The sequence below is a fragment of the Hippocampus comes genome, unplaced genomic scaffold (genome assembly GCF_001891065.2).
Source record: "Hippocampus comes isolate QL1 unplaced genomic scaffold, H_comes_QL1_v1.1 scaffold122, whole genome shotgun sequence".
NCBI classification, from domain to species: domain Eukaryota; kingdom Metazoa; phylum Chordata; class Actinopteri; order Syngnathiformes; family Syngnathidae; genus Hippocampus; species Hippocampus comes.
Genome location: NW_017842059.1, coordinates 966,601 through 990,556, shown reverse-complemented (window position 1 = coordinate 990,556; position 23,956 = coordinate 966,601). Strand labels below are relative to the sequence as shown.

The window sequence follows — 23,956 nt, the reverse complement described above, 5'->3', positions numbered from 1 at the left end:
GCCTTAACGAAAATTCATGCCACAACTTCATTTTCCCTACTCCTGTCACGTCTTACTATTACAGTATACAGGAATGTTACACTTTCTTGTCACCAAAACACATTATAATAAAATGCAGCCTCAATCTGTCAGTGGTCCCATATATAATTACTTTATGATTATTGTTAATAGTGAGACATCAACATCAACATCCTGTCTTGGCAGGTTTTATTAATAAAACTACATAAGCTTGACTCATTGGTCGCATTAATGACATCATTATTTATCATATGAATTCAGTACTGAACTTTTTTTTTTAATCAAGGCGCATGATTGGATTAACTATTGTCGTAAAAATATAACATTCTCGCAAACTTGACTTAATATACAGATGTGGGTGTTCGCTGTGATTATGAACCCTGAATGTACCGTCAGCATGTTTGCAGTCCCTGAACGCACCACAAGCAAATACAGCGGTACCTTGACTTGATATCAAATGGAGTGCCACAATATTGTGAGTCTTGAAGTGCCAGGCCGAGAGGAAGACCAAAGAGGAGATTTATGGATGTAATGAGAAAGGACATGAAGATAGTTGATGTGAGAGAAGAGGATGCACAAAACAGGGTTAGATGGAGGCAGCTGATTCGCGGTGGCGACCCCTGAAGGGAAAAGCCGAAAGGGAAAGAAGTATTGTGCCAAAAATTATTATAGAGAGGGTGTCAAGAAACATAACCCGAAGCTCACGTGTATGTCAAATTTAAGTAAAAAATGGAGTAATGATTTTTCAGAACTATAGCTTGGCGTCATCAGCGTTACCAGACCAGAATGTCCCTCCCAAACAAAGATGAAAAGAAAGATGGTTTCTGGTTGTTGGCTAAATGTTGGGCAGGTGATATTTGTGCTTCGCTGGCTTCTTGACATCCGGCGCCGGCGACATGTTGCTGTTTGTTAATTGTGGCAGGTATTGAGCCTAGACACACGAAGAGAAATGGTATCAGTGTATATTGCCTTTATTCTAATAACATTCCATTTTCTCAAAAAAAAAAAAAAAAAAAAAAAAGAATTCAAAACGGGCCTATTTTGGATAAAAATCTAGTGTTTCAATTATGAATTCCAATGGCATCTGCAGGTACACATGGTAATTGTGTTTAATTAGCATGAGGATTATGTGGTGCTTGGAAAATAAAAATAGCTGCAGAGGTTCCTGGCCCCAAAACATTTGAGAACCCCTGCTTTACATCAGCTCCTCCCACTCACCGTTGTCTGTTTGCGACGGGGGCCTTTGTCATGGCGTCTCATTAGACGTTGTTCCCCCTCGCGGGCCCAGGCGGTGCCGCCTTCCTCATGTATGTAGGGTAGCGCCAGCAGCTCCTCGCACGACAGCCTGAGTGAGGGATCCATCACCAAGCACGACTAATCATAAACAAATACAGATAGACCAATAAACAGAATGTTTGTACAGTACTTGGTGTCAAGGGATACAATTAAGTGACATCTCGACTGAAAGACCAGCTTTGTCTGTCGGGGAGGAGCTAAGATAAGCTTGGTCGAGTTTGCAGCCCAGGTGGGCATTAGTGGTAATGCTTTTGAGTGGTTTAGTTCCTACTTGGTAGGCAGGACTTTTTGTCCCAGGCTGCCCCACTATCGTATGGTGTTCCATAGGGTTCAATTTTGGGGCCCCTGCAGTTTCCTGCCCCTGGGTTCCATCTTAAGAAAGCATATTTCCTTTCACTGCTGAGCGGCTGACAGTCAGATCTGCGTCCCACGATGCAAAAAGGACGCTTTCTCCTTAAGGCCACTGTTGTCCTGTCTGGAGCAAATCAAAGCCCGGATGGCAATGAACTTCTTGAATTTCAAAGAACAGAAAACAGAGGTCATGGTGGTTGGTCCCAGTGGGACTTATACATCTCACCCTGTTGACTTGGGCCTCCTGGCCTCTTACCTGTTATCATACCTAAAGCCAACAGTCTCAAACTGGTGTCAAAATTGGTCAGCTACTTTAATTTTTTTTCCCCCATTTTCAACACCGCATTTATCCTGAAGAGGATTGCGGGAGTTGCTGGAGACCAGCTGACTTGGGGCGGAAGCCAGACTACACCCTAAACTGGTCGCCAGACAGTCGCAGGGCACATATAGGGACAAATTACCCTTCACACCCACATCCACACCGTTACTGAGCGGGAACTGATCCCACGCTACCCGCAATCAGGAGATGTTATTTGAAATTGGACCAGGAAATTGGCGCTATTGTTAAATCCATCTTTTTTGTGTCTTAGACAGCTAGCTAAACTAAAGCCTCTCCTTTCACAGCAGCACTTAGAAACAGTAATTCCTGCCTTTGTTACATCTCGACTGGATTACTGTTATGCACTTTACTTTGGAGTCAGCCACTCCTCCCTCAAGCATCTCCACATGGTCCAAAATGCTCCTGCTTGCCTTCTAATCCTGGGCTCATAGGATGGAGCAAATACAGTAACTTAAATTCTGGCCTACCTTCACTGGGTCCCCATCCACTTTAGAGTTCAGTTTAAGAGTCTTTTATTTGTTTTTAAAATCTTTAAATTGTCTCACCCACCTTACCTCTTTGAGCTCCTCTACCCCTACGCACCTGCCCAGTGAGTCTGGTCAGCAGAACAGATGCTACTAGAGGTACCGAGAACTAAGTGGAGGCTCAGAGGGGATCAAGTCTTTTCCACTGTCGGTCCCTCTCTTTGGAATGACCTCCCACCAAACAGTAGGAAAGCCTCCTCTGTGTCCATTTTTAAAACTTAAAACATGTTTTATTTTCTTTGGGATTTGACTCAGCAAGAGACTCGGCATTGTTTTAGTGTATATATACACTGTCTTTATTAATCTATTGTTTTAACTGTCTTTGTTTTTATATACTGATTCTTGCTTTGGGTACAGAGCTTTGCAAGTTCATTGAAGACTCTTAATTGTCCACAGTTGTGAATTTCAGTCCGAATGATTGGCAACCAGTCCGAGGTGTGTGGAAAATTTGGACATACCTTCATGACTTGAAGAGCCAGGGGTGATGAACCGGAGAATCGCTTTTCCAGAGTTTCCTATTTACAAGAACAAGCGTGATAACTTCAGCACTCCACAATGTACAGTATGTTTGGAGAAACAAACGTTTGGGGCAGATGTGAGTCATACTGTGGTGTCAGGTTCAGGAATACTGACTCCGCTGAAGAAAACGTTGGACCGGAACACCTGCTGGTGTCGAGGGATGAGGTCCCCTGCCACGAGGGAAGAATCATAGTCTGACATGTGGAATCTTTAGGGAATGGGTGGCGGCATACCAAGAGTTTTGCGGATAAGGTAGAGCTGGTCCACATCGGACTTCCCGGGCCAGAGTGGACTCCCGCTGAGCAGCTCGGCGAAGACGCATCCCAGCGCCCACACGTCCACAGGGGGGCCGTACTGAGTGTCCCCAACCAGCAGCTCAGGAGCCCGGTACCAGCGCGTCGCCACATAGTCCGTGTAGTCGTCCTCTGGTCCCGCTGACCACACAACATGTACACACAAAACCAAATGTGCAATGCGGCAGGGTGTCTCAAATTTTAGGGGGTTAATATCATACAGACCGACAGATATAGTTCCTCAGTAAGCTGCAGTAACATTATTCCTTCTTCACAGAGGGCAACGAATATATGCCTGTGAGCATTGTTATATTTGTCTACACGTGATGCATGTGAAGATTCGATGCATAGTATCAACACGGAATACTCTACCGCCTAGGATACTATCTATGAACCCAACAAAAATGGGCGGTCTTTATTGTCCTCCTCGACAGGAAAGAGCCTGCTTTGATAGGTAGTGGGACAGGGACTTATGTTATAGTAAGTACTAAATAAGACAACCTTGTGGAGGGATTACAAGGACTCCTGAGGGTCTACATGACAGCATGTATGGTAACACAACACGGAAACCCAACACAGGATGGGTCAACGGTCCACACAGCTCACAGGGTCGTGCTAATTGACTCGGGGTGAAGCATTGAAACTGAGGAGATGGTGCTGAATAAGTCATTAGAGTTGGTAAATGCACGTTAAGGCCACACACACACACACACACACACACACACACACACACACACACACGCAACTGACTCACTCAGAATACGAGCGAACCCAAAGTCACACAACTTGATGACGCCGGTCTTGGTGAGGAGGATGTTCTCAGGCTTGACGTCGCGGTGGATGCCAAAGCCCGGATGGCAATGAACTTCTTGAATTTCAAAGAACAGAAAACAGAGGTCATGGTGGTTGGTCCCAGTGGGACTTATACATCTCACCCTGTTGACTTGGGCCTCCTGGCCTCTTACCTGTTATCATACCTAAAGCCAACAGTCTCAAACTGGTGTCAAAATTGGTCAGCTACTTTAATTTTTTTTCCCCCATTTTCAACACCGCATTTATCCTGAAGAGGATTGCGGGAGTTGCTGGAGACCAGCTGACTTGGGGCGGAAGCCAGACTACACCCTAAACTGGTCGCCAGACAGTCGCAGGGCACATATAGGGACAAATTACCCTTCACACCCACATCCACACCGTTACTGAGCGGGAACTGATCCCACGCTACCCGCAATCAGGAGATGTTATTTGAAATTGGACCAGGAAATTGGCGCTATTGTTAAATCCATCTTTTTTGTGTCTTAGACAGCTAGCTAAACTAAAGCCTCTCCTTTCACAGCAGCACTTAGAAACAGTAATTCCTGCCTTTGTTACATCTCGACTGGATTACTGTTATGCACTTTACTTTGGAGTCAGCCACTCCTCCCTCAAGCATCTCCACATGGTCCAAAATGCTCCTGCTTGCCTTCTAATCCTGGGCTCATAGGATGGAGCAAATACAGTAACTTAAATTCTGGCCTACCTTCACTGGGTCCCCATCCACTTTAGAGTTCAGTTTAAGAGTCTTTTATTTGTTTTTAAAATCTTTAAATTGTCTCACCCACCTTACCTCTTTGAGCTCCTCTACCCCTACGCACCTGCCCAGTGAGTCTGGTCAGCAGAACAGATGCTACTAGAGGTACCGAGAACTAAGTGGAGGCTCAGAGGGGATCAAGTCTTTTCCACTGTCGGTCCCTCTCTTTGGAATGACCTCCCACCAAACAGTAGGAAAGCCTCCTCTGTGTCCATTTTTAAAACTTAAAACATGTTTTATTTTCTTTGGGATTTGACTCAGCAAGAGACTCGGCATTGTTTTAGTGTATATATACACTGTCTTTATTAATCTATTGTTTTAACTGTCTTTGTTTTTATATACTGATTCTTGCTTTGGGTACAGAGCTTTGCAAGTTCATTGAAGACTCTTAATTGTCCACAGTTGTGAATTTCAGTCCGAATGATTGGCAACCAGTCCGAGGTGTGTGGAAAATTTGGACATACCTTCATGACTTGAAGAGCCAGGGGTGATGAACCGGAGAATCGCTTTTCCAGAGTTTCCTATTTACAAGAACAAGCGTGATAACTTCAGCACTCCACAATGTACAGTATGTTTGGAGAAACAAACGTTTGGGGCAGATGTGAGTCATACTGTGGTGTCAGGTTCAGGAATACTGACTCCGCTGAAGAAAACGTTGGACCGGAACACCTGCTGGTGTCGAGGGATGAGGTCCCCTGCCACGAGGGAAGAATCATAGTCTGACATGTGGAATCTTTAGGGAATGGGTGGCGGCATACCAAGAGTTTTGCGGATAAGGTAGAGCTGGTCCACATCGGACTTCCCGGGCCAGAGTGGACTCCCGCTGAGCAGCTCGGCGAAGACGCATCCCAGCGCCCACACGTCCACAGGGGGGCCGTACTGAGTGTCCCCAACCAGCAGCTCAGGAGCCCGGTACCAGCGCGTCGCCACATAGTCCGTGTAGTCGTCCTCTGGTCCCGCTGACCACACAACATGTAATACACACAAAACCAAATGTGCAATGCGGCAGGGTGTCTCAAATTTTAGGGGGTTAATATCATACAGACCGACAGATATAGTTCCTCAGTAAGCTGCAGTAACATTATTCCTTCTTCACAGAGGGCAACGAATATATGCCTGTGAGCATTGTTATATTTGTCTACACGTGATGCATGTGAAGATTCGATGCATAGTATCAACACGGAATACTCTACCGCCTAGGATACTATCTATGAACCCAACAAAAATGGGCGGTCTTTATTGTCCTCCTCGACAGGAAAGAGCCTGCTTTGATAGGTAGTGGGACAGGGACTTATGTTATAGTAAGTACTAAATAAGACAACCTTGTGGAGGGATTACAAGGACTCCTGAGGGTCTACATGACAGCATGTATGGTAACACAACACGGAAACCCAACACAGGATGGGTCAACGGTCCACACAGCTCACAGGGTCGTGCTAATTGACTCGGGGTGAAGCATTGAAACTGAGGAGATGGTGCTGAATAAGTCATTAGAGTTGGTAAATGCACGTTAAGGCCACACACACACACACACACACACACACACACACACACACACACACACACACACACACACACACACACACACACACACACGCAACTGACTCACTCAGAATACGAGCGAACCCAAAGTCACACAACTTGATGACGCCGGTCTTGGTGAGGAGGATGTTCTCAGGCTTGACGTCGCGGTGGATGCACTGCAACACAAACACAACACACGTCTCATGTTAGTGGTGACACTCAACACCACACCACAATCACAGCGTGCTATTTATACGCCCGCAGACCAATGACCGGTGGAGTCACATGACTTGAGTCAGACTGAAATTTCTCATCAAGTCCAGTATGTGACTTTTACCATCTCTGCCAAGAACCAATGAAGTTAGATAAATTTGAAGAGCCGTGTCAAAGATTGTGCCCTGATATGCAGGGTGGTAGGGTAAAACACACAAGACCTTTTAGTGGATTTTTGTTGTGTTTACTGACGTTGTGCTTGTGGCAGAAGTTGACGGCCTGTAGCGTCTGCCACACGATGCTCTTCAGCTGAGCCTCTGGAACACTGTGGAAGGACAAGGCACCAGTCTTGCATGAGAAAAATCTCACGTTTAGTGATGTGTGCATTGATACTGAAATACAGATGTATCCAACACCAGCTCCTTAGGCTCTAAAATGAATTGTCAAACCAAAAACATTGATACTTTTGATACGTTCATCATTTGAAAAGTAAATTGAGATCTTGTCTAAGTGATGCGCATGATGGGAATTCCTTTGTCGTCAGGGTAAGTGGGTTATTCGTAAATGGAGTCATGTCTGGGGCTATTTCTGCTCTTCAAACAGCCAAGACTCACTTTGTGATATTTGTAAGAAGTAGAGGCAAGAAACCTTGTGGAACACAAAAGTATCAGTACAAGATCGATATTGCCAATAGCAGCAGTAAAAAAATTGGTATCGAACATCACTTCTCATGGCATCATTGTGGTTGGGAATCACTGAACTGGAGAAACACTGCATATCCTTTCCTACTCCATTTGAAAAGAGGAGGGGCTGCTCATCCCCACGGTTACACTCAGCCTGTCCCGAAAGGCAGCAAACGCGGTGGTTACCAAGGGCGGCTACGGTTTCTGTGCCGTGACCTCGTGGAGGAAAAAAAAAAAGGTCGGCTGGCCTGAAACAGCTGACTTGTGTGTGACGTGAGATTACATTAGCAGATTTCCACGCACGGTCATTGCAAACATTGAGCCAACCACTGACCTCCGTTACTTAGCTGCGGCTGTACTTTCTACTTCAAAGATTCTCAAACTGGGGCTCTGCTAAATAATTTGTCAAAAATGATGTATCGTTGAAAAAAAAAAGAAAAAGGGGGGGGGGGAAGCGGCACAAAACAATAATGAAAAAAATTACTCCTCCGCACTTTAGCTTGGGCCAACTAAAGACTTGTGATTGTAACGTATCGTCACATAAATCTGACATCTCGACATGAATAGTCATTTATTTACAACAAAAGGCACACTAATGAGGAAGTATTTTCTTTATCGAACAAAAACTGTTTTTCAAGACTATCGTCTTACTTTTTAGACAATGAAGGCGCCATTTCCAGAATAAAAATTCCAGATTCAAAGTTTGTTTGTCCTATGCACAGTGAATACTCAACAGTAACACTGAGCAATGAAATTCTTACTTTGTGAGGCTTCTTGAAAGATATGAAACAAATGAAATGAAGGATAATACCAAAACTTAGGCAATGACCAAAGTTTTTTTTTTTTAAATGCGGATTTATAAAAAGATAGTGTATTCGAGCTTGAGAGTCAGCTCACCTGACCAGCGGCTCGAACCCTGAACCCTCAGATTCAAAGTCTGATGTTCTATTAACTGAGGTTGTGAATGGTGGTTATAAGGTAAAACTTCTCATTTTAATCTGTCATCTCATCAAACTGGCTTTTTAATCATAGTATTACGGCTTTATTCTTGCAAGGTACAACTTTTAATCGTCAATTTTCATGAATACGAGGAGGACTCAAACAGACACTGTTTTATTTGGAAGGGAGCTTCAACCGGGTGTCTTTTATCAGTGTTCAAAATGTTTTTTTGTTCCTGCATAGGCAGAAATGCAACATGGTTTTCACTGCACTAAGAAGTGGTCAAGAAAATCAATGGAGATGGATTTCCCAAGGCCCAATTGCAGCACGTTACTCACCCTCGGGGGTGTTTTTCCAGCTCGTTGAGGACCGTTTGCTCGCAGAACTCAAAGACCAGGTGGAGGTGTCGTTTCCTACGGAACACCTCCAGCAGGTTGACCAAATTAACGTGTTTCAGCTGCTGCGGGACAAGAAGAAGATGCAGAGTCAATCATAATGGATAACGGATAACTGAGGTTGACCTACACCCCACCCCCACCCCCCACTAAAAGTTGGAAAAAGTTAACCCTTGACACCAGTTTCATCTCAATCTGCAAATGCATGTGAAGTCCTTAAAACACACTGCCACCTCCAGGTATCTTATGTCAGATTGAATCATCTGTTCACCTTTAGCATGCGAATTTCCCTCAGTGCAATTTTCTTGATCATGGGATCGTCTTCCGATTCGACAAACTTCTTGATAGCGACAATTTGGTCGGTGTCTCTGTTTCTGCATTTGAAGACCACGCCGTAAGAACCTTCTCCAATTTTGGCCAGTTTCTCGTATTTCTCCATCGAGCAGTGCCTGGTTAACACCTGGGGGGAAAAAACAACAACAGTATAAAGTGTTTACAGTGTATATAATATTAATTGTCCAACACTTGTTGGTCAACAGCAAATTTTAATCAGAGACATTTCTCTGTGTCCCTGAATGTATTTTTGATGCAGATTTAAAAAATGTCTTCACTCGTTTTCTTCCCCACCACATCAGGTTTTTGAGATATTTTAAAGTTTTTTTTTTTTTTAGTTTAACCTCTAAAAGCTTGCGCAATATGGATTACACCATGCATTTAATTTACTTGAATAACGATTTAGAAAAAAATCCATCTTTTGCCGAATCTAAATCTATATTCACAAATGTCATGAAATATATTACAAATCGTATTATTATTATTGTTATTATTATCACGAAAACCTGATGTGCTACAGAAAAAAAAAACGAGGACAAATTCGGAATCAGTGCATAAAAAATATTCAGAAAAGCTTACTTGCTTCACTGATGAAAAAAATGTAGCCAAAGTTTGTTGAACAGTTTAATCACTTGACATCATAACGGTGCTGTTTATTAATGTCAATGCTGAGAGTCAAGCACCTTCGACAATCACAATAAAACTTGAAGACAAAAATCAGTTTTTATCATCGACGATCAAGGGGGAAAAATCAAGTGTTGAATCAATAATAAAAGCAATTTCACATTAATTGTGAAACAAATTTAAAAATCTAGTTTTCGTAGGTTTCAGTGGGGCAAAAGCGATCACGGTAGAGTCATCGGGTAATATTTACTGTTAACATTATTTTATTGATAAATTCAATGTGCTGAAATTGGAAATAGCATCAGACAAAACTCACCAATTTAAGAAAGTTTCGTTATATTTGCATTCACACAGCTAAAATGTTTCCAAAGGTAAAAATGACCAACATAGAACGCTTAATGTTGAAATGCGCAGATGTGCACTCACCTATGCATTGCATGGACGAGTCAGCAGTGAGACAACTTCGCATCCACCGACGGTCTTCCAAACTACCCCACGAGTGAGGTGAGCCGTGTCCGGCTGTCTCTCTCTGCTCCGTCGCCTCGAACTCGATCTTCCCCCCAGCAAACACACGAGTATGATTTATTCGGCGCCGTCTACATTGAAAAACCATGGCAAACAAATGGGCGACGTTTGGGGACTGCTTCCAAGAAACAACGCAGAAAGCGCGACTCGGGGCGTAAAAGTGCAATTCACGTCGCTATTTGTGCGTTAACCATGGAGCGAGACGGCAGACCGAAAACGTATTTTTTATAATATTAGTGTGAAATGCGAAATATGAAATACTATAATATACAAAATCCAGTGATTTATTTCAAACTCGTTGTTCATAAAATACATAAATAACAGAATACACGAGTGACTCCTAGGGAGCTTCACTGGCCCTAATCCTCTTCCCTACGTTTCTGACGAATACTCAAAGTAAAAGCAAAAAGAACCGTGGACATAAAACATTGCACATACCCTCAGAGTTTTATTTCAAATTATGTTTTTGATTTTCTTCATTAGTTGAATATACCAGTCTTATATTATGTCCGAAATCCCACACAACAAAACAGGAGGTGCTTTCTGACTTTCCACCAGGGGGCAGTATATTACCACACACAAATATACACGTACTGTACAACCTAGAACTACGGAAACAAACTCCAGTAGGGGAAGTTGTTTGAATTAACTTACCACGTACTTCTTAAAATGTGTGTTAAACCAACATATACATTATTCTGTTAATTTCGAGAAGAGCAGAAAATGACGTCAGTTTACCCCATGTTAATTATGTGCAACCGATAATTGAGTATTCTTTTTTCCGTGAGTTGTGGCTTCGTGTGATGTCTTCACTTTATCTGTAAAATGAAGAGACATCACATATAACTTCAATGTTATCTATTTATTTATTTTTGGTTTTTTGTTCTAAAATAAGCCACATACTATATGATCACATGTGACTATCATTATTCTTTCATGATGCCTTACAATGGAGATGTCATCACACATGCTTTCGATGGCAACGACAATTCATTTGTTTGCTGTCACGCATCATCTATTGACTCAGTGGAAAAGTTTGTATCATCTTTCTCTTTCTGTTTGTGTTACAGCGGATGTTTTAGGGGGTTTTGTCTCGCCTCCGCTGCTGTTAAAGACACCCATTGAGTGTCAGCGTCTCATGAATGGCTCATTCTTTACAGTGGTAAGATGACAAGTGACACGCATGGGAAAAGGAAGCCAGACCAGCCTTTCCTCAAAACGTGCCACATCAAACAGCGGCGTATATGTCCATCGAAGTTGATTGAGTTGTTCTGCTTCCTGGATGAATCACTTTATAAAATGCTCACTGGTTACTTTTATGGGTCATTTACAACTCAAAGGAATAGAAGTGGTTTGTTTCTTCGTTTTGTAGGAGGAAAACCTCCTTCAAATTCCAAGACAATAGAAGTGGGCCATTTTCCAAATGACATTCGTAAGTGCCAGTTGCAATGACACTGCAATTAGATGATAAGCATCTCTTGCAAAAACTACATGTAGCACATGAACTGTATGTAATGATATCCGGTAAGTGGAAACATGAATATGAATGTGCCTCCATGTGAGCTAGCAACAACAATCTTGACATTTTGTCTCACCATTACTGACCTGGCATGATTATTAAAGAGGTTATTTTTGCTACTTTTTGTGGGTTTGTATGTCAACCGTTCATTCTTTTTCATGATCACAATTACATTTACCTAACCCAACCTAATCTACCTAAATATCTACATACCTCCTCACCTAACCACCTACCTACCATACCTAACCTAGGAGCACCATCAGAACCAGCCTTGTTATATCTCCAAAAGGCTCCACTTTTAGATGAGGGCTTTTATGGTCTCTGGCCTGGCAGACATTGGCCTTTCACACGCACTGGGTAAATGAGGTGGTCAGTCATTGAGACGCCGGTGCTGTGCACAGCTTGTCATGTCAGTCATGAGGTCAACCCACAACGCAGACCTGGTTGGAGGGCGGCGGGACAGCCAGTGTCAATGCCAATGCCAACCATTCAGTAAAGCCTTCACAACGTGCACTAGAAGGCAGCAGAGCAGATGTTTTACACTGCAACGGTTAGCCTCATTTCCTGGGCGGAGAGCTCTGTGCTAGATTAGACGAGGAACCAGAAAAGGCTCGAGAGTGAGAGGAGGCGCAGGGTGGGGTGAAATGTTAGCTGAGCTCACAAGATCCCACAAATTACTTTGTCACCAGCAAGCTGTGACAAGCAGAGGCAGAAAGTAGTTTCCCCTCCCGCTCCAAAAAAAATAGGCGTGTATCGGGAGCTGTGTCACAGGGAGGCGGAGATGCAACAAAACTGAGGTGGAAACCAAACGCATGGATAGACGGAGGACACGCACGGATGCCCCCCTGTCCCCCAGTGGTGCTGCTGAGTCTGGAGGAGAAGGTGTGTCAAAGTTCGGGAAAGAGCATTTTTAGCCATTGCGACGGAGGATGTACGTGAAGCTGCAGCAAGTCACATGCCGTTGTTGCTCAAAAAAGGGAGAAAATCATTTTTATAATGGCCTCTACGCCAGCTTGTGAGTGACTTCTAAAACAAATAATTCACTATTCTGAAAAAGCTCATCCGATTGCCCATTTCTGGGCTCCCTAGTTCAGTCTTGTTGGACCTCACCGTGTGGTGAATACTCCCGGGTGGTTTGTTAAGATGCGTTAAGGAGCAGAGGAAGTGGTGTTTTTACTTGGCTGAGTGTTTAAAAAAAACATGTGAAGAGAAACTGCTTGGGGAGCCGAACAACGCTGAACCGACACATGGACGGGGCGGGCGGTCGTCTGCGAGGAGAAGGTCTGAATAGAGAGTGTGGAGGTTATTAAAATATTGGAGTCTGCTTACGTGTGAGTGCAAGCCTTTTGACAGCTCACACGTCATTGTGTTACCTGCCTTGCTGAGTCAGGGGCTTCCAGTAGCCCGCCCTTCAGAAGACCCAAATGTTTGGAGCTATTCACAGTCCTGAACCTGCGAGACTCTCCACACTGCTTTAATTGTTCACCCCGAGGGTAAACACCTTGCGTCAGTCGCACCTTTCCGCCTGTGATTCACTTCATCCAAGCTCTCCAGGCCTGCCAGGAGAGAAGCGCGGAGGCAGGACTCAGCCGAGGCACATCTCCAGCGGTGCGCCATGAAGCTGGCCCTCCTGATCGCTGTGGCCGTATACATGGTGGCCCGAGTGAGCAGCATGTCCACGTGCAAGACCCTAGATTTGGAAATGGTGAAGAAGAAGCGCATCGAAGCCATCAGGAGTCAGATCCTCAGCAAACTGCGTCTGCCCAAAGAGCCCGAGGAGGACCAGGCGGGAGACAAGGAGGACATCCCCTCTACGCTGATGTCGCTCTACAACAGCACCAAGGAGATGCTAAGGGAGCAGCAGGCCCAGGTCCAAACGCAAATCTCCACCGAGCAAGCGGAGGAGGAGTACTTCGCCAAGGTGCTGCACAAGTTTAACATGACCAGTGAGTACGACCTGGTTTATTGCCTTTATCAAAGTTGCCTGACATACTGATAACCATTCCAAATATCACAGGGGAGGGAGGACTCGAGTCCCACACTGGTTTTGAGACTAGGCACTTGCTTGGCTAAAGTTTATGAATGACTCGACATGACTTGGTATTCATGAGATACAAATTCACTCAAGCTAAGTGACTTTGACAAGTTGACGATTTACGTCTCAAACGTAGCATTCTCATTTGTTTTGCTTTGACAAAAAAAAGTTAATTTTGGATATCGTGTGCGAGTGTGGCAACCCGCCAGTATGTGGGGTTCAAAGGCCACTTATTGAAGCAAGTATGGAGGGACCTCTGCCAATGATCACCTTAGGATTTGAGATTTTTGATGAAATCATGAAAAATAGAATAGTGTCCAGTTAACGTCACAGTTCAGCCAACTGACAGGAGGTGAAAAATAACTCAGCTTCCTATCGGTTTTACGTTTAATTGACAAGGCAACGAAGTCATAGACAATACAAAGACTGGTTTGGGACCATTTAAAAACCATATGTTTGCGAATGTTTTAGTCCCACTAACTATTTCAAGTACGGCTACTACGTTCCAAGTGACAGAAAAATTGTGTGACTTATGCTCAATCCAAGTTGTGATTTGAATCGACTACAAATTCTGCGGGGACTTGATTGCTTTATATTTTCCACAGTAACTTGTGACCTACTTATGACTTGCACAAATGAGACTTCCCACTTCAGCGAAATATAAGCTTTACTTTCAAACACATTCCAATTTACAAGTCAGTCAGTCTCTTGTTGCTGAAAAAGCACTAAAACTGCTCAACAGGTACTTCTTGTGCTGCGGGTATGTATGAACATGGCTGAGTAATTTAAATGGTGTCTACATCACTGTGGTCATACTTTTTTCCATATGTCCATAGAGTAGAGACCTCCACTAAGGTCCAAGTAATCCTAAAGATGTCCAGGTGACTGTTTGAAACAAAAGAATAGTATTATGACATGACGAATGTTATCGTTCTACTGCAGTCCTGTACATCACTAATGTAATGCCACACACAGCAAGCTTTTTTTTTTTTTTTAACCATAGCTCCATCTGCTGGATCTGTGGGTCATAATTGAACAATTTTAATGCCACAGACCTCTGCCAAGGCCAGAGATTGAAAACTGAAAAATCATGATGTGCTAGATTGTTCCACTCCACTCCTCTAGGTGGTGGTAATGAGCATGATGAAGGGAATCGACGCATGCAGCAAATTTTTCTTTAACAAGCTCAAAGTGCTGCTTCTGGTGGATCATTGCACCGCATGTGCCCAATGCGAGCGGATTGCAACGGAATCAATGGATTCCTCGACCTTCATTTTTATCTGGATATACATTGCAATTAAATTACGATATTTCCTTCTTGGAAAGCATTCAGTTCCTCCAAAATTGTGTGTATGTCTGTGTAGTTTTTGCCTGATCTTACCAACTAAGAAAAACATTAATAACATTTTTAGAATTTGGTGATTTGGTCAAAAATAGACTGGCCAGCCAGTCATGTAGGTTGCGGTAATGAGCATTGTCAAGTAATTGCCAAATGTCAAACAACTGAATTGCTGCTGAATTCCATGGCGTTATATTGCGCAAAAAACAAAAAAAAAATCTGAATGAGTCGACAAGATCCTGATCAAAGTTTTGTTTTTTTGTTTCATGTCATTTCCATAAATATATATTTTTTAAAATTCAGTCCTCTGTCATGCCTTGGCAAGGTAACAACTATGTGTGTCTTATCGATGTTCAAAAGTCCACAAAAAATGTAAGAGCATGCCAGCCGCATGTCATCATTGAGCATCTGGTTGAATATTCACATTTCAACGCACCACCTCATGTTCGATGGCTGCGATTCAAACGTAATTTGGCCCATAAATGATCTTCTGATCTCCACCCAACATCTCCAGGCAACATGATGGCTTCCCAGATCACACGCTCTACACGTTAGCACCACCAAGCATCTGGCCTTGCAATCTTTGACCATAAACACATCTTCATTTGTTTGTATGCGTCATTGCGCATCCACGTTCGCCTCCCTTCTCCACCACTTCAAAAGAAAGGCTCCATCCAGAAGGAGAACAAAGGAGCTTTTAAAAATGATTTTTTTTTTTTCGCTAGGGCTCGGATGGAAAAGAGCCGACTGGGAAATGAAGACATGACGTGCACTCTTTCACCGGGCTTCATTCCCTCTTTCATTTTCTCCTGAGGGATTGGGGGTTTCCTGTAACTCGAGCGTCAGGTTCTCCCTTGCATATCCTGTCACTTGTTCTCCATTGCGGCTTTTTATGGGCACTTTCCATGTAACCCCACTTCAGAGGTGACAAAAGGACTCGCATTCTGTCCTCAAGTAGGAGTACAGATATTGGTGTATAAAAAAAAAAAAAAAAACAAAAACAATAGGACGGTTAACATTACGTGTACTGATTCATGTAAAAGTAAGAGGATAGACTGAAATTTACTTAGACCTTGTAAAGTAAATTTAGAGATTTATTTTGAAATACATTGGAGGCAATTGAGCATTACTGCTCAAAACGTGCAAAAACTACATGTCGAGATAACAGTGTTAAATCACCATTTCAGTTTGACTATTTTGGGTAGGGCTAAAATAGAGAGCCTGAGATGCACGCTGGCGTCCGGCTTGAGTTGCCCCGCCTCCACTATTTACAAACTTGAGTGGTTAACTGGCCCAATTTCGAGTTGTTCAGGACAACCGCCCACCGAGCAACGTGGCTGAAACCGACTAAAGTAGACCCTTGCCCCGCAAAAAATTACATTCAGCAACTCTGAGGTGCACACAAAAGCGATGAAGCACCACACATCAAGAGCTCAACCGCGGTAGACTTCACTTCCCTCTATTTGCATCCTGTTATAATCTGCAAAGGTCGAGGAAAGAAACCGGCCTATTTTGACAAAGTAAGGTGTAAAAAGTCATCACAAATCATTCAAGTAAAGTATGTGTACCTGGAAAAAAAAAACACCAATCAACTTAGGCCCAGTAACAAAATAGTCGCCCTTGGTTACTTTTCACCACTGCAGCCTCCACCCAAGTCATGCACACAGTTTGGCCCTCAACCCCTGGGTTATTCCCCCTCGCCAGGCTTCCTGAGCAGGCTATCAGCATGCTTGCATGTTGGGGAGCGTGACGGCCAGCTCGGCAGGAAGGAAGGCCGGCTGATGGCCGCAGAGATCTCCAGGGTGACTCAGGTCCGGTGCCCGTGGGGAGCGCATGTTTCCTACCTCTGTGGAATGCCAGAGAACAGTCCAGGCCTCGGCATGGCTTCCTTTTAAAACAAACCCTCTTCATGCTCGCTGGCTCGTGCTGGGCCCCGGCCAGCCGCATGAATGTACGCGTGAAGGAATATTTTGCAATTGTAAGAAAAACACAAGAGGAGGCAGAGGGCGTGGGACACCAGCTAACCTCTCTCTGTTCTTTTCATTAACTCTCTTGTTTTTCAATTTGGTTTGTGTGTGTGTGTGTGTGTGTGTGTGTGTGTGTGTGTGTGTGTGTGTGTGTGTGTGTGTGTGTGTGTGTGTGTGTTTTAAATGCATGACTAACACTTTCCACACACACTATTCTTCAGGGGTGCGAATTTCAGGATGTAATGGTTTTAATCTTGTGTTTTGGCAGAGGTGGGGGACACAAGTTCAGTCGGATTTAAGTCTGCAATTTGGGGATTTAGGACTTGCCTGGCTAAAACTTATAAAACACTCGACTTGACTTTGACTTTGTATTCATGAGACTCCGCTTGACTTGGGCCTGGTACACATGCGGGGATTCTTTAAATCTGAAGAGATATTTTAACTGTTATCTGTTACAGGCCATGCACATGAAGATACAAAAATCAGACACTTTAGCAGGTTTGATTGTACTGTGTGTGGTGCGCTCCGATTCGATGAACACACACCGCAAATAAAGATTCTGTTCCATCATTGGTCTAAAAACGAGGCCTCCAAGAGAGAAATCTCGCATGATCGAATGGAATTCCAAGACTGGTGCACATATAAAGATAATTGCGCTATTATTGTCACAATCTAGCACCTTCCTGACCAATGACGACATCCACCAGTCTATCTTCTATTTCTAAGATTGTCTTACATGATAATCCTGTGGTCTGAGGTGTGTTAAGAGTGAATTTGTCCCTATAAAGAATCCGAACTGTGTCGGTGCCGACAGTCTTCAATGTGTTCAACATTTACAACCAAAAATCTTCGTGTGTGAGGAAAGCCGACGACTCCCAAGTCATGACACCAAGAATTGTGACGTGTAAATGAATGTAGCCACTCAAGAAGCAACCTGGCTGGGGAACAAGAAAGCAGGCATAAATAAAAACAAACATGTCCTACCTGACACACAAATGATAATATCACCAGACATGAGTTTAATTTGAGAACTCACCTCTAGCTTGTGGTGATGGAGTGTGGAGATTTATTTTTTTCCTAAAAAAAAAAATTTTCCCAAGAGTTCTATCGTTACCACCTCTTGTGTGTCCTCTTTCATGATGTGCCTAATGTTTCCTATTTGTTACTATGTTTCGGTTTCTTCATTTTTATTAGATCACCTGTGATCACGGCGGGGGACTAGATTCTAGATCGATGATGGAACAAAATCTTAATGTGTGCCGTGTTCTGAATCGATATTTTGGAACACAACACACACAATACAATCAAAACTAGTAAATGCCTGATTTTTTTTTCATCTTCAAGTGTGCAGTCTATAACAGATAAACAATCGTTTAAGATTTGAAACATCCATGTGTGTACCAGGGCTAATGAATTAAGATAAGATAATGTGTATTTGGTCAGTAAGGTGCGAAATAGGGACAAAAGCAGCTCGACCATCTTGATGTGTGCACAAGGCCTTTGACATGAACTATGTACATGACTTGACAAATCTTGCCAGTTTTCATTTGAAACTCCGCATCTACAAGATATGCTCTATTTTTGTTACTTGTGCAAGTCTGGCTCACGGGCCTGCGTAAATCCGCACATTGGCAGGTTAGACTGACACATTCAAAAAAGGTTGGTTTGCGCCGTTGTGGGCGTGAACACAAAGAAAATGTCAACAAGGTCAACATTTCAAGGATCACCTTTTTCAAAACAGGACCTCCTTGATGCACGTAATAAGCCTCTTTGAACCTTCACATCTCAATGGTTTTTGTTTCAACTACACCATGTTGCTGTGTAGAATGCGTGATGTCAGGGAGTTTGAGGGAATGGGGTGGGGGTGCATGAGAGGGTGGAGCTGCCTCCTGGAATCTATTTCCTCCCACTGGTAATTACAGAGAAGCCTCCCTGCCTGTCACAACAGCTGTCCCCGGCTTACCTGCAGATCAGTGCTCAAAACATCCCACACCCAAGCACCTGTGTGCATGTGTGTGCATGTGTTTGTCAGTTTTTGTTTTGGGGAGTAAGTCACATATGTGCAAGTAATAAAATGGCATATCGGACAGCGAGTTCTAAATTCTGCTGACATCAAGTAACTTCGCACAGCCATTGAAGAGGGTTGGGCCAACTTCCCACAGGCCACAATCAACACAACACAATCAACTCAATGCGAAAATGTTTTGCATTTCATATTGCAGGGAGGACTTTTATTGTCGGCACCCTAAGGCCATGTCTACACAGGAACAGACACCACCTATTCAATTTTCACGTTTCCCGTAAACACAGAATGGTTTTAAAAATGCTGCAATGCTGTATATATGCAAGGCCTGAAGTGGCTCTGCAAAGCAGCCACGGGAAGTCACTAACAAACACGGCATAAGAAGCCCATACGATATAAAAATGTGTGTCGCCGAACGACGAGGTCGAACTTTGCTTCAGAACAAAAGCTCAGATCACCACTCAGGTTAAGAAAATCAGACATGGCGATCCAGCATTGTTGTTGGCGGTGTTAGTACATGATCACACAAGAAATGGAACTACCGCGTCATCGTCTCAGGAAAGATGCGTATGGGTTGTACACACGGCAATGCCAGGACGTTTTCAATTTTTTTTTGTTGTTTGTTTAGCTCTGGGACCCACTTTCATAAAACGCCTGCTCTATGTGGACAAACATAAAAAATAAATAAATAAAAATAATTGACAGGGTACAAGGCACACCTGTGCAATAATCATGCTGTCTTATCAGCATATTGTTAAATGGCAAAACAGAAGTGCTGATGACCACAGATTTAGACAGATTTGTACACAATTTTTGAGAGAAATACACTTATAAAGTTTTGTGTTTCTTGTGTATTTTTGTTCTGTGTATACCGGAGTGATAATGAAATGTTTTTTTTCACTGATCGTAACACAACAACAACATCTAAACACTATTCACACCTCAGAAATGTTAAATGAACAAAAACTTCCCACTCAAGTCTAGCCATTACTTAGGTGAAGTAACTCATAAATCCAGTCATAAAATCTTGCTCAGTTACAACATACATTCACACATTACCCACTTTGCATTCAGTGGGCCTATCCGTACATTCATTAGTTACCTGTACGAACACGTTCTGGAAATAGTGTTTTCATGGTCCTGAACCAGTCTTCATATTGCCTCTTGCTTAATTCCCGTCTCAATTAAACACATAACTGAGATGAAGCTAACCAATGTTTGACCAGCTAGCTAGTTTGACTGGTTAGCTGAAGTGTAGCCTACCTGTCTTTGCCAATGTTATAGTGACAGATGAAGTTAAATGTCATAGTTATAAGCTTCAGACAAGCACTTTCCAAGTCGTAAAACAGTCGACTTTAGTCTAACTCGAGCCAAGTCACGTGACTTGAGTACCACATGCGCGTGAGCATGGAGGCAAAAGGAATACATAGTTGTGTTCAGTGGAGAAGTTCAAGCAAAGGCCTGGATTGTTGATTAAAAAGTAGAAGTGAGGATTGGCACTGACGCCAATATGCACAGAGCGGAAGTGATCTCACTTCCCGTTTCACTTCACTTCTCTAACCCTAGGCACATTTATCTCACTTCACTCAATTACAGCCCGCTTTTGCACTTTAGTAGCGCTCCTCTGGCATGGGCGGCACCCGACAAAGTGTCATCTGGTTTCCCCTCAGTCGTAACAGCTTCTTTTGGGCTTTTTTTTTTTTGACTCGCTTGTTCATATCAATGCAAATTCTCGTAAAAGTGTTATACAAGAAGTGGACCTGCAATCCTGGTACAGCCGGGATCCAAGCCTGGAAAGAATGTGGGAAATGAGGAGAGAAGAGAATCATAGCTTTGGCATTCCCAAGCAAAATAGAGGATTTTGGGTGTGGGCCAAGACCAAGCAACATCGATAAACATTCCATTGCAAACTCCTCTCCCAACCACCTTTGCCCCCCCCCCCCACCGTTACTACTAATCCCACATACATTCTTCTTCCTTTTCAACCATGCTGTGCATTTCCAGCTCACCGTCACCCATTTCTGCTCAGTTTCATCCTTTCAAACGTTTAGATTTATGACGGGGGTGTCCAAACTTTTTTCACTGAAGACATGATGCAGAAAAATGGGTAAAAGGGGGAGGGGGGTGGTGCCACTTGACCTTGTGTTTCAGAGACAGGCAAAAAAACAATTCATTATGATGACAAATGAAAAGCAGTAAAACACAGGCTGTCTTATAACATTGAAATTAATTTACAATTTTACAAATTTTCATTAAATTTGTTTTATTTTTTAAAAATAAATGTAAAAAAACAATAGTTTGTGGCATTTAACTGTTGTTACATCTTGATTTGTATTTTTTAAAAACTGCTATATCTTGTAACATTCAAATTGATAGCATAATTGGCCAAGTCATTTTTAAAAATTGCCTCATTTTAACCCTTGCCGATTATCTTGGCCTGACTGGTGACCGACTGAGAATCTACAAGGACATCAAGAAAAATCAGAAAGAAGAAAACACTGCAATTTTACTGTGAGAGTAAAGAGTGCAATTATGCTATTAGGCTAATGAAACATATTTACAAATTCAAATAAAAAGTGTGGTATAACATAACTTTTATGAGTGCAGTGTTTTTAATGGAATATGTGGTGGGCCAATTAAAGAGAAAAAAATATGTAGTGGACCCACGGGCCAGACTTAGGACTGCCTTGATTTATAATATGGTTCTGTATTATGTCGGCCTCTGAAGGGAGGTGGGGAGGGGGACGTCCCCCCGCAAAAAAAAAAAAGAGGTAAGAAAACAAAACCCTCTTTCTTTCGGCTCAACATTGACGCAGGTGGAATCGATTCCTATTTGGCTGCCCTCACGCTCTGCAAGCGTGCACTTATTCAATTTTGCTAATGTGTGCGCGCAGCTGGGAAAGGCATTGAGGATGAAAAACAGTTATGTTATGTCATGCGTACATTTGAACCCTCCAGTGTTACCAGTCAGTGAATTTCATAAGGTAAACGCATGAATCTCAACTGTAGGGTGCCTAGCCAAAACCTACTAATGGATCTAACTGTGATACTTAAATCTAAAATTACCAGAACAAAAAAAAAACATATGTGATGTGATATGAATGAGATATCAGCCATTGTGACTGCTGTTAAATGTGAATGCTGGAGACCATTAAATACGATGTGAATATGAGACATTATAGTTATACATACATGACAATAAAATGATGCAAATATCGTATCTTGGATCATTAAATATAAGAAGGCCATAAAATATGATGTCAAACATCATAAATTAGATGGCTAGAGGCCTTTAGACCAGTGTTTTTCAAACCCTGTGCCGCGGCACACTAGTGCTATTGGTGGTCCGATCCTCAGCTACAGAAGCTAGCTCTTCTAGGGACATGGAATGTCACCTCTCTTGCAATGACAGTGAGACCTGGAAGTGCATGTTTGGGAGGAACGGCCCCCCGCTGAACAGAACTTAAGTGGTGTTTTGTTTTTGGAGTTCTGTGCTGGTCACAGATTGTCCATAATCAACACCATGTTCAAACATAAGGGTGTCTGTCTATAGGTGGACTTGGCACCAGGACACCCTTGGCCACAGTTCGATGATTGACTTTGTAGTTGTATCTTCGGATTTGCAGCCGCATGTTTTGGACACCCGGGTGGAGCTGTCAACTGATTACCACCTGGTGGTGAGTTGGGTCCGATGATGGGGGAAGATGCCAGTCTGATCTGCCACATCCAAATGTATTGTCAGGGATTTTTGGGAGCGTCCAAACTGAATTTTGTTTAAAACGTTTCTTTACTTGTCACATCTACGCAGTGTGGAAAAGCAAAATTGTCCCCAAACTCACGCTTTCATTTCAATCCCGCAGAGAAAAACTACTCTGAGACCACCAAGAACTCCAAAAGCGTCTCGTTATCCTTCGACATCTCAGAGATTCGGGGCAACGTGGGTGACTATCGGCTGTTGACCTCCGCCGAGTTGCGGATACTCATCAAGCAGCCCACCATACCCACCGAGGAGCGCGTCGAGCTCTACCGCGGCACGGGCCCGACAGCCCGATACCTGGCGTCCCGCTTCATCACCAACCAGTGGAATAACAAGTGGCTCTCGTTTGATGTAACGGAGACCTTACAGGACTGGCTCCAAGGCAAAGGTGAGTCTGAGACATCACACCATCGGATCAAAGCCAAAACTTCAACTTGGTATTCACACTCAACTTCACTTAGATTTGAAACACGTGACTTGAAGTCTTTCCAGTTTACAGGTGAAAATCAGCATTTTATACATGTGCATGGCGCACATGTATAAAATGTGGTGTGTGTTTTGTCCACGGCAAAAACACTAACAGAGAACGCTGCTGTGAGAGCCTGGACTCTCCCATACTCATAGGGAGGCCTAACGATTGAAATGCAGATTTTGTTGTTGTCAAAGCTTTCAAGGGTGGCTGCATTTTTTGGCATTTTATGATCAGTGAGAATACATTATATTAGTATACACTTTGAGACAATAATTCATGCCTTTGTCACATCCCGGCTCGATTACTGCAATGCCCTTTACTTTGGAGTCAGCCAGTCCTCCATTAATCGCCTCCAGCTGGTCCAGAATGCCGCTGCTCGCCTCTTGACTGGTACTCGTAAGAGGGAGCACAGAACGCCTACTCTGGCATCCCCTCACTGGCTCCCCATACATTTTAGAGTTATTTTCAAGATCCTCTTTTTTGTTTTCAAATCTCTAAATGACCTCGCGCCACCTTACCTCTCTGAGCTCATCCGCCCCTACACACCTGCCCGGCGCCTCAGGTCTGCGGACCACACATTATTAGAAGTACCAAGAACTAAACGGAGGCTCAGAGGGGATCGAGCCTTTTCTGTTGCTGGTCCCTCTCTCTGGAATGACCTCCGACTGAACATTCGGCAAGCCTCCTCGCTGCCCATCTT

General features: G+C 43.3%; 2 protein-coding genes across 3 annotated transcripts in view; one reads left to right on the top strand and one right to left on the bottom strand.

The window, feature by feature from the left end:
- Positions 1–297: 297 nt before the first annotated feature.
- Positions 298–12,150, bottom strand: LOC109510756 (cyclin-dependent kinase-like 1). 2 transcript variants are annotated; one of them, XM_019861310.1, is made up of 10 exons: positions 10,046–12,150; positions 8,934–9,122; positions 8,606–8,727; positions 6,898–6,970; positions 6,518–6,608; positions 5,667–5,867; positions 5,521–5,603; positions 5,373–5,429; positions 1,237–1,392; positions 298–949 (listed from the first exon to the last, which is right to left on the bottom strand). In XM_019861310.1, exons 2-10 carry the CDS (start codon positions 9,099–9,101, stop codon positions 854–856), a joined length of 1,047 nt encoding a protein of 348 aa, XP_019716869.1. In that variant the 5' UTR covers positions 9,102–9,122; positions 10,046–12,150; the 3' UTR covers positions 298–853. The 2 variants fall into 2 exon arrangements, with proteins under 2 accessions (XP_019716869.1, XP_019716870.1); XM_019861311.1 differs by having other exon boundaries at positions 8,606–8,724.
- Positions 12,151–12,293: 143 nt separating this feature from the next.
- tgfb1a (transforming growth factor, beta 1a) overlaps positions 12,294–23,956 on the top strand; it is a 19,769-nt gene continuing 8,106 nt past the window's right edge. Inside the window, exons 1-2 of the mRNA XM_019861312.1 lie at positions 12,294–13,609; positions 22,888–23,172. Of these exons, the coding sequence (XP_019716871.1) occupies positions 13,279–13,609; positions 22,888–23,172 (616 nt within the window). The 5' untranslated portion in view covers positions 12,294–13,278. The remainder of the gene's footprint in view (positions 13,610–22,887; positions 23,173–23,956) is intronic.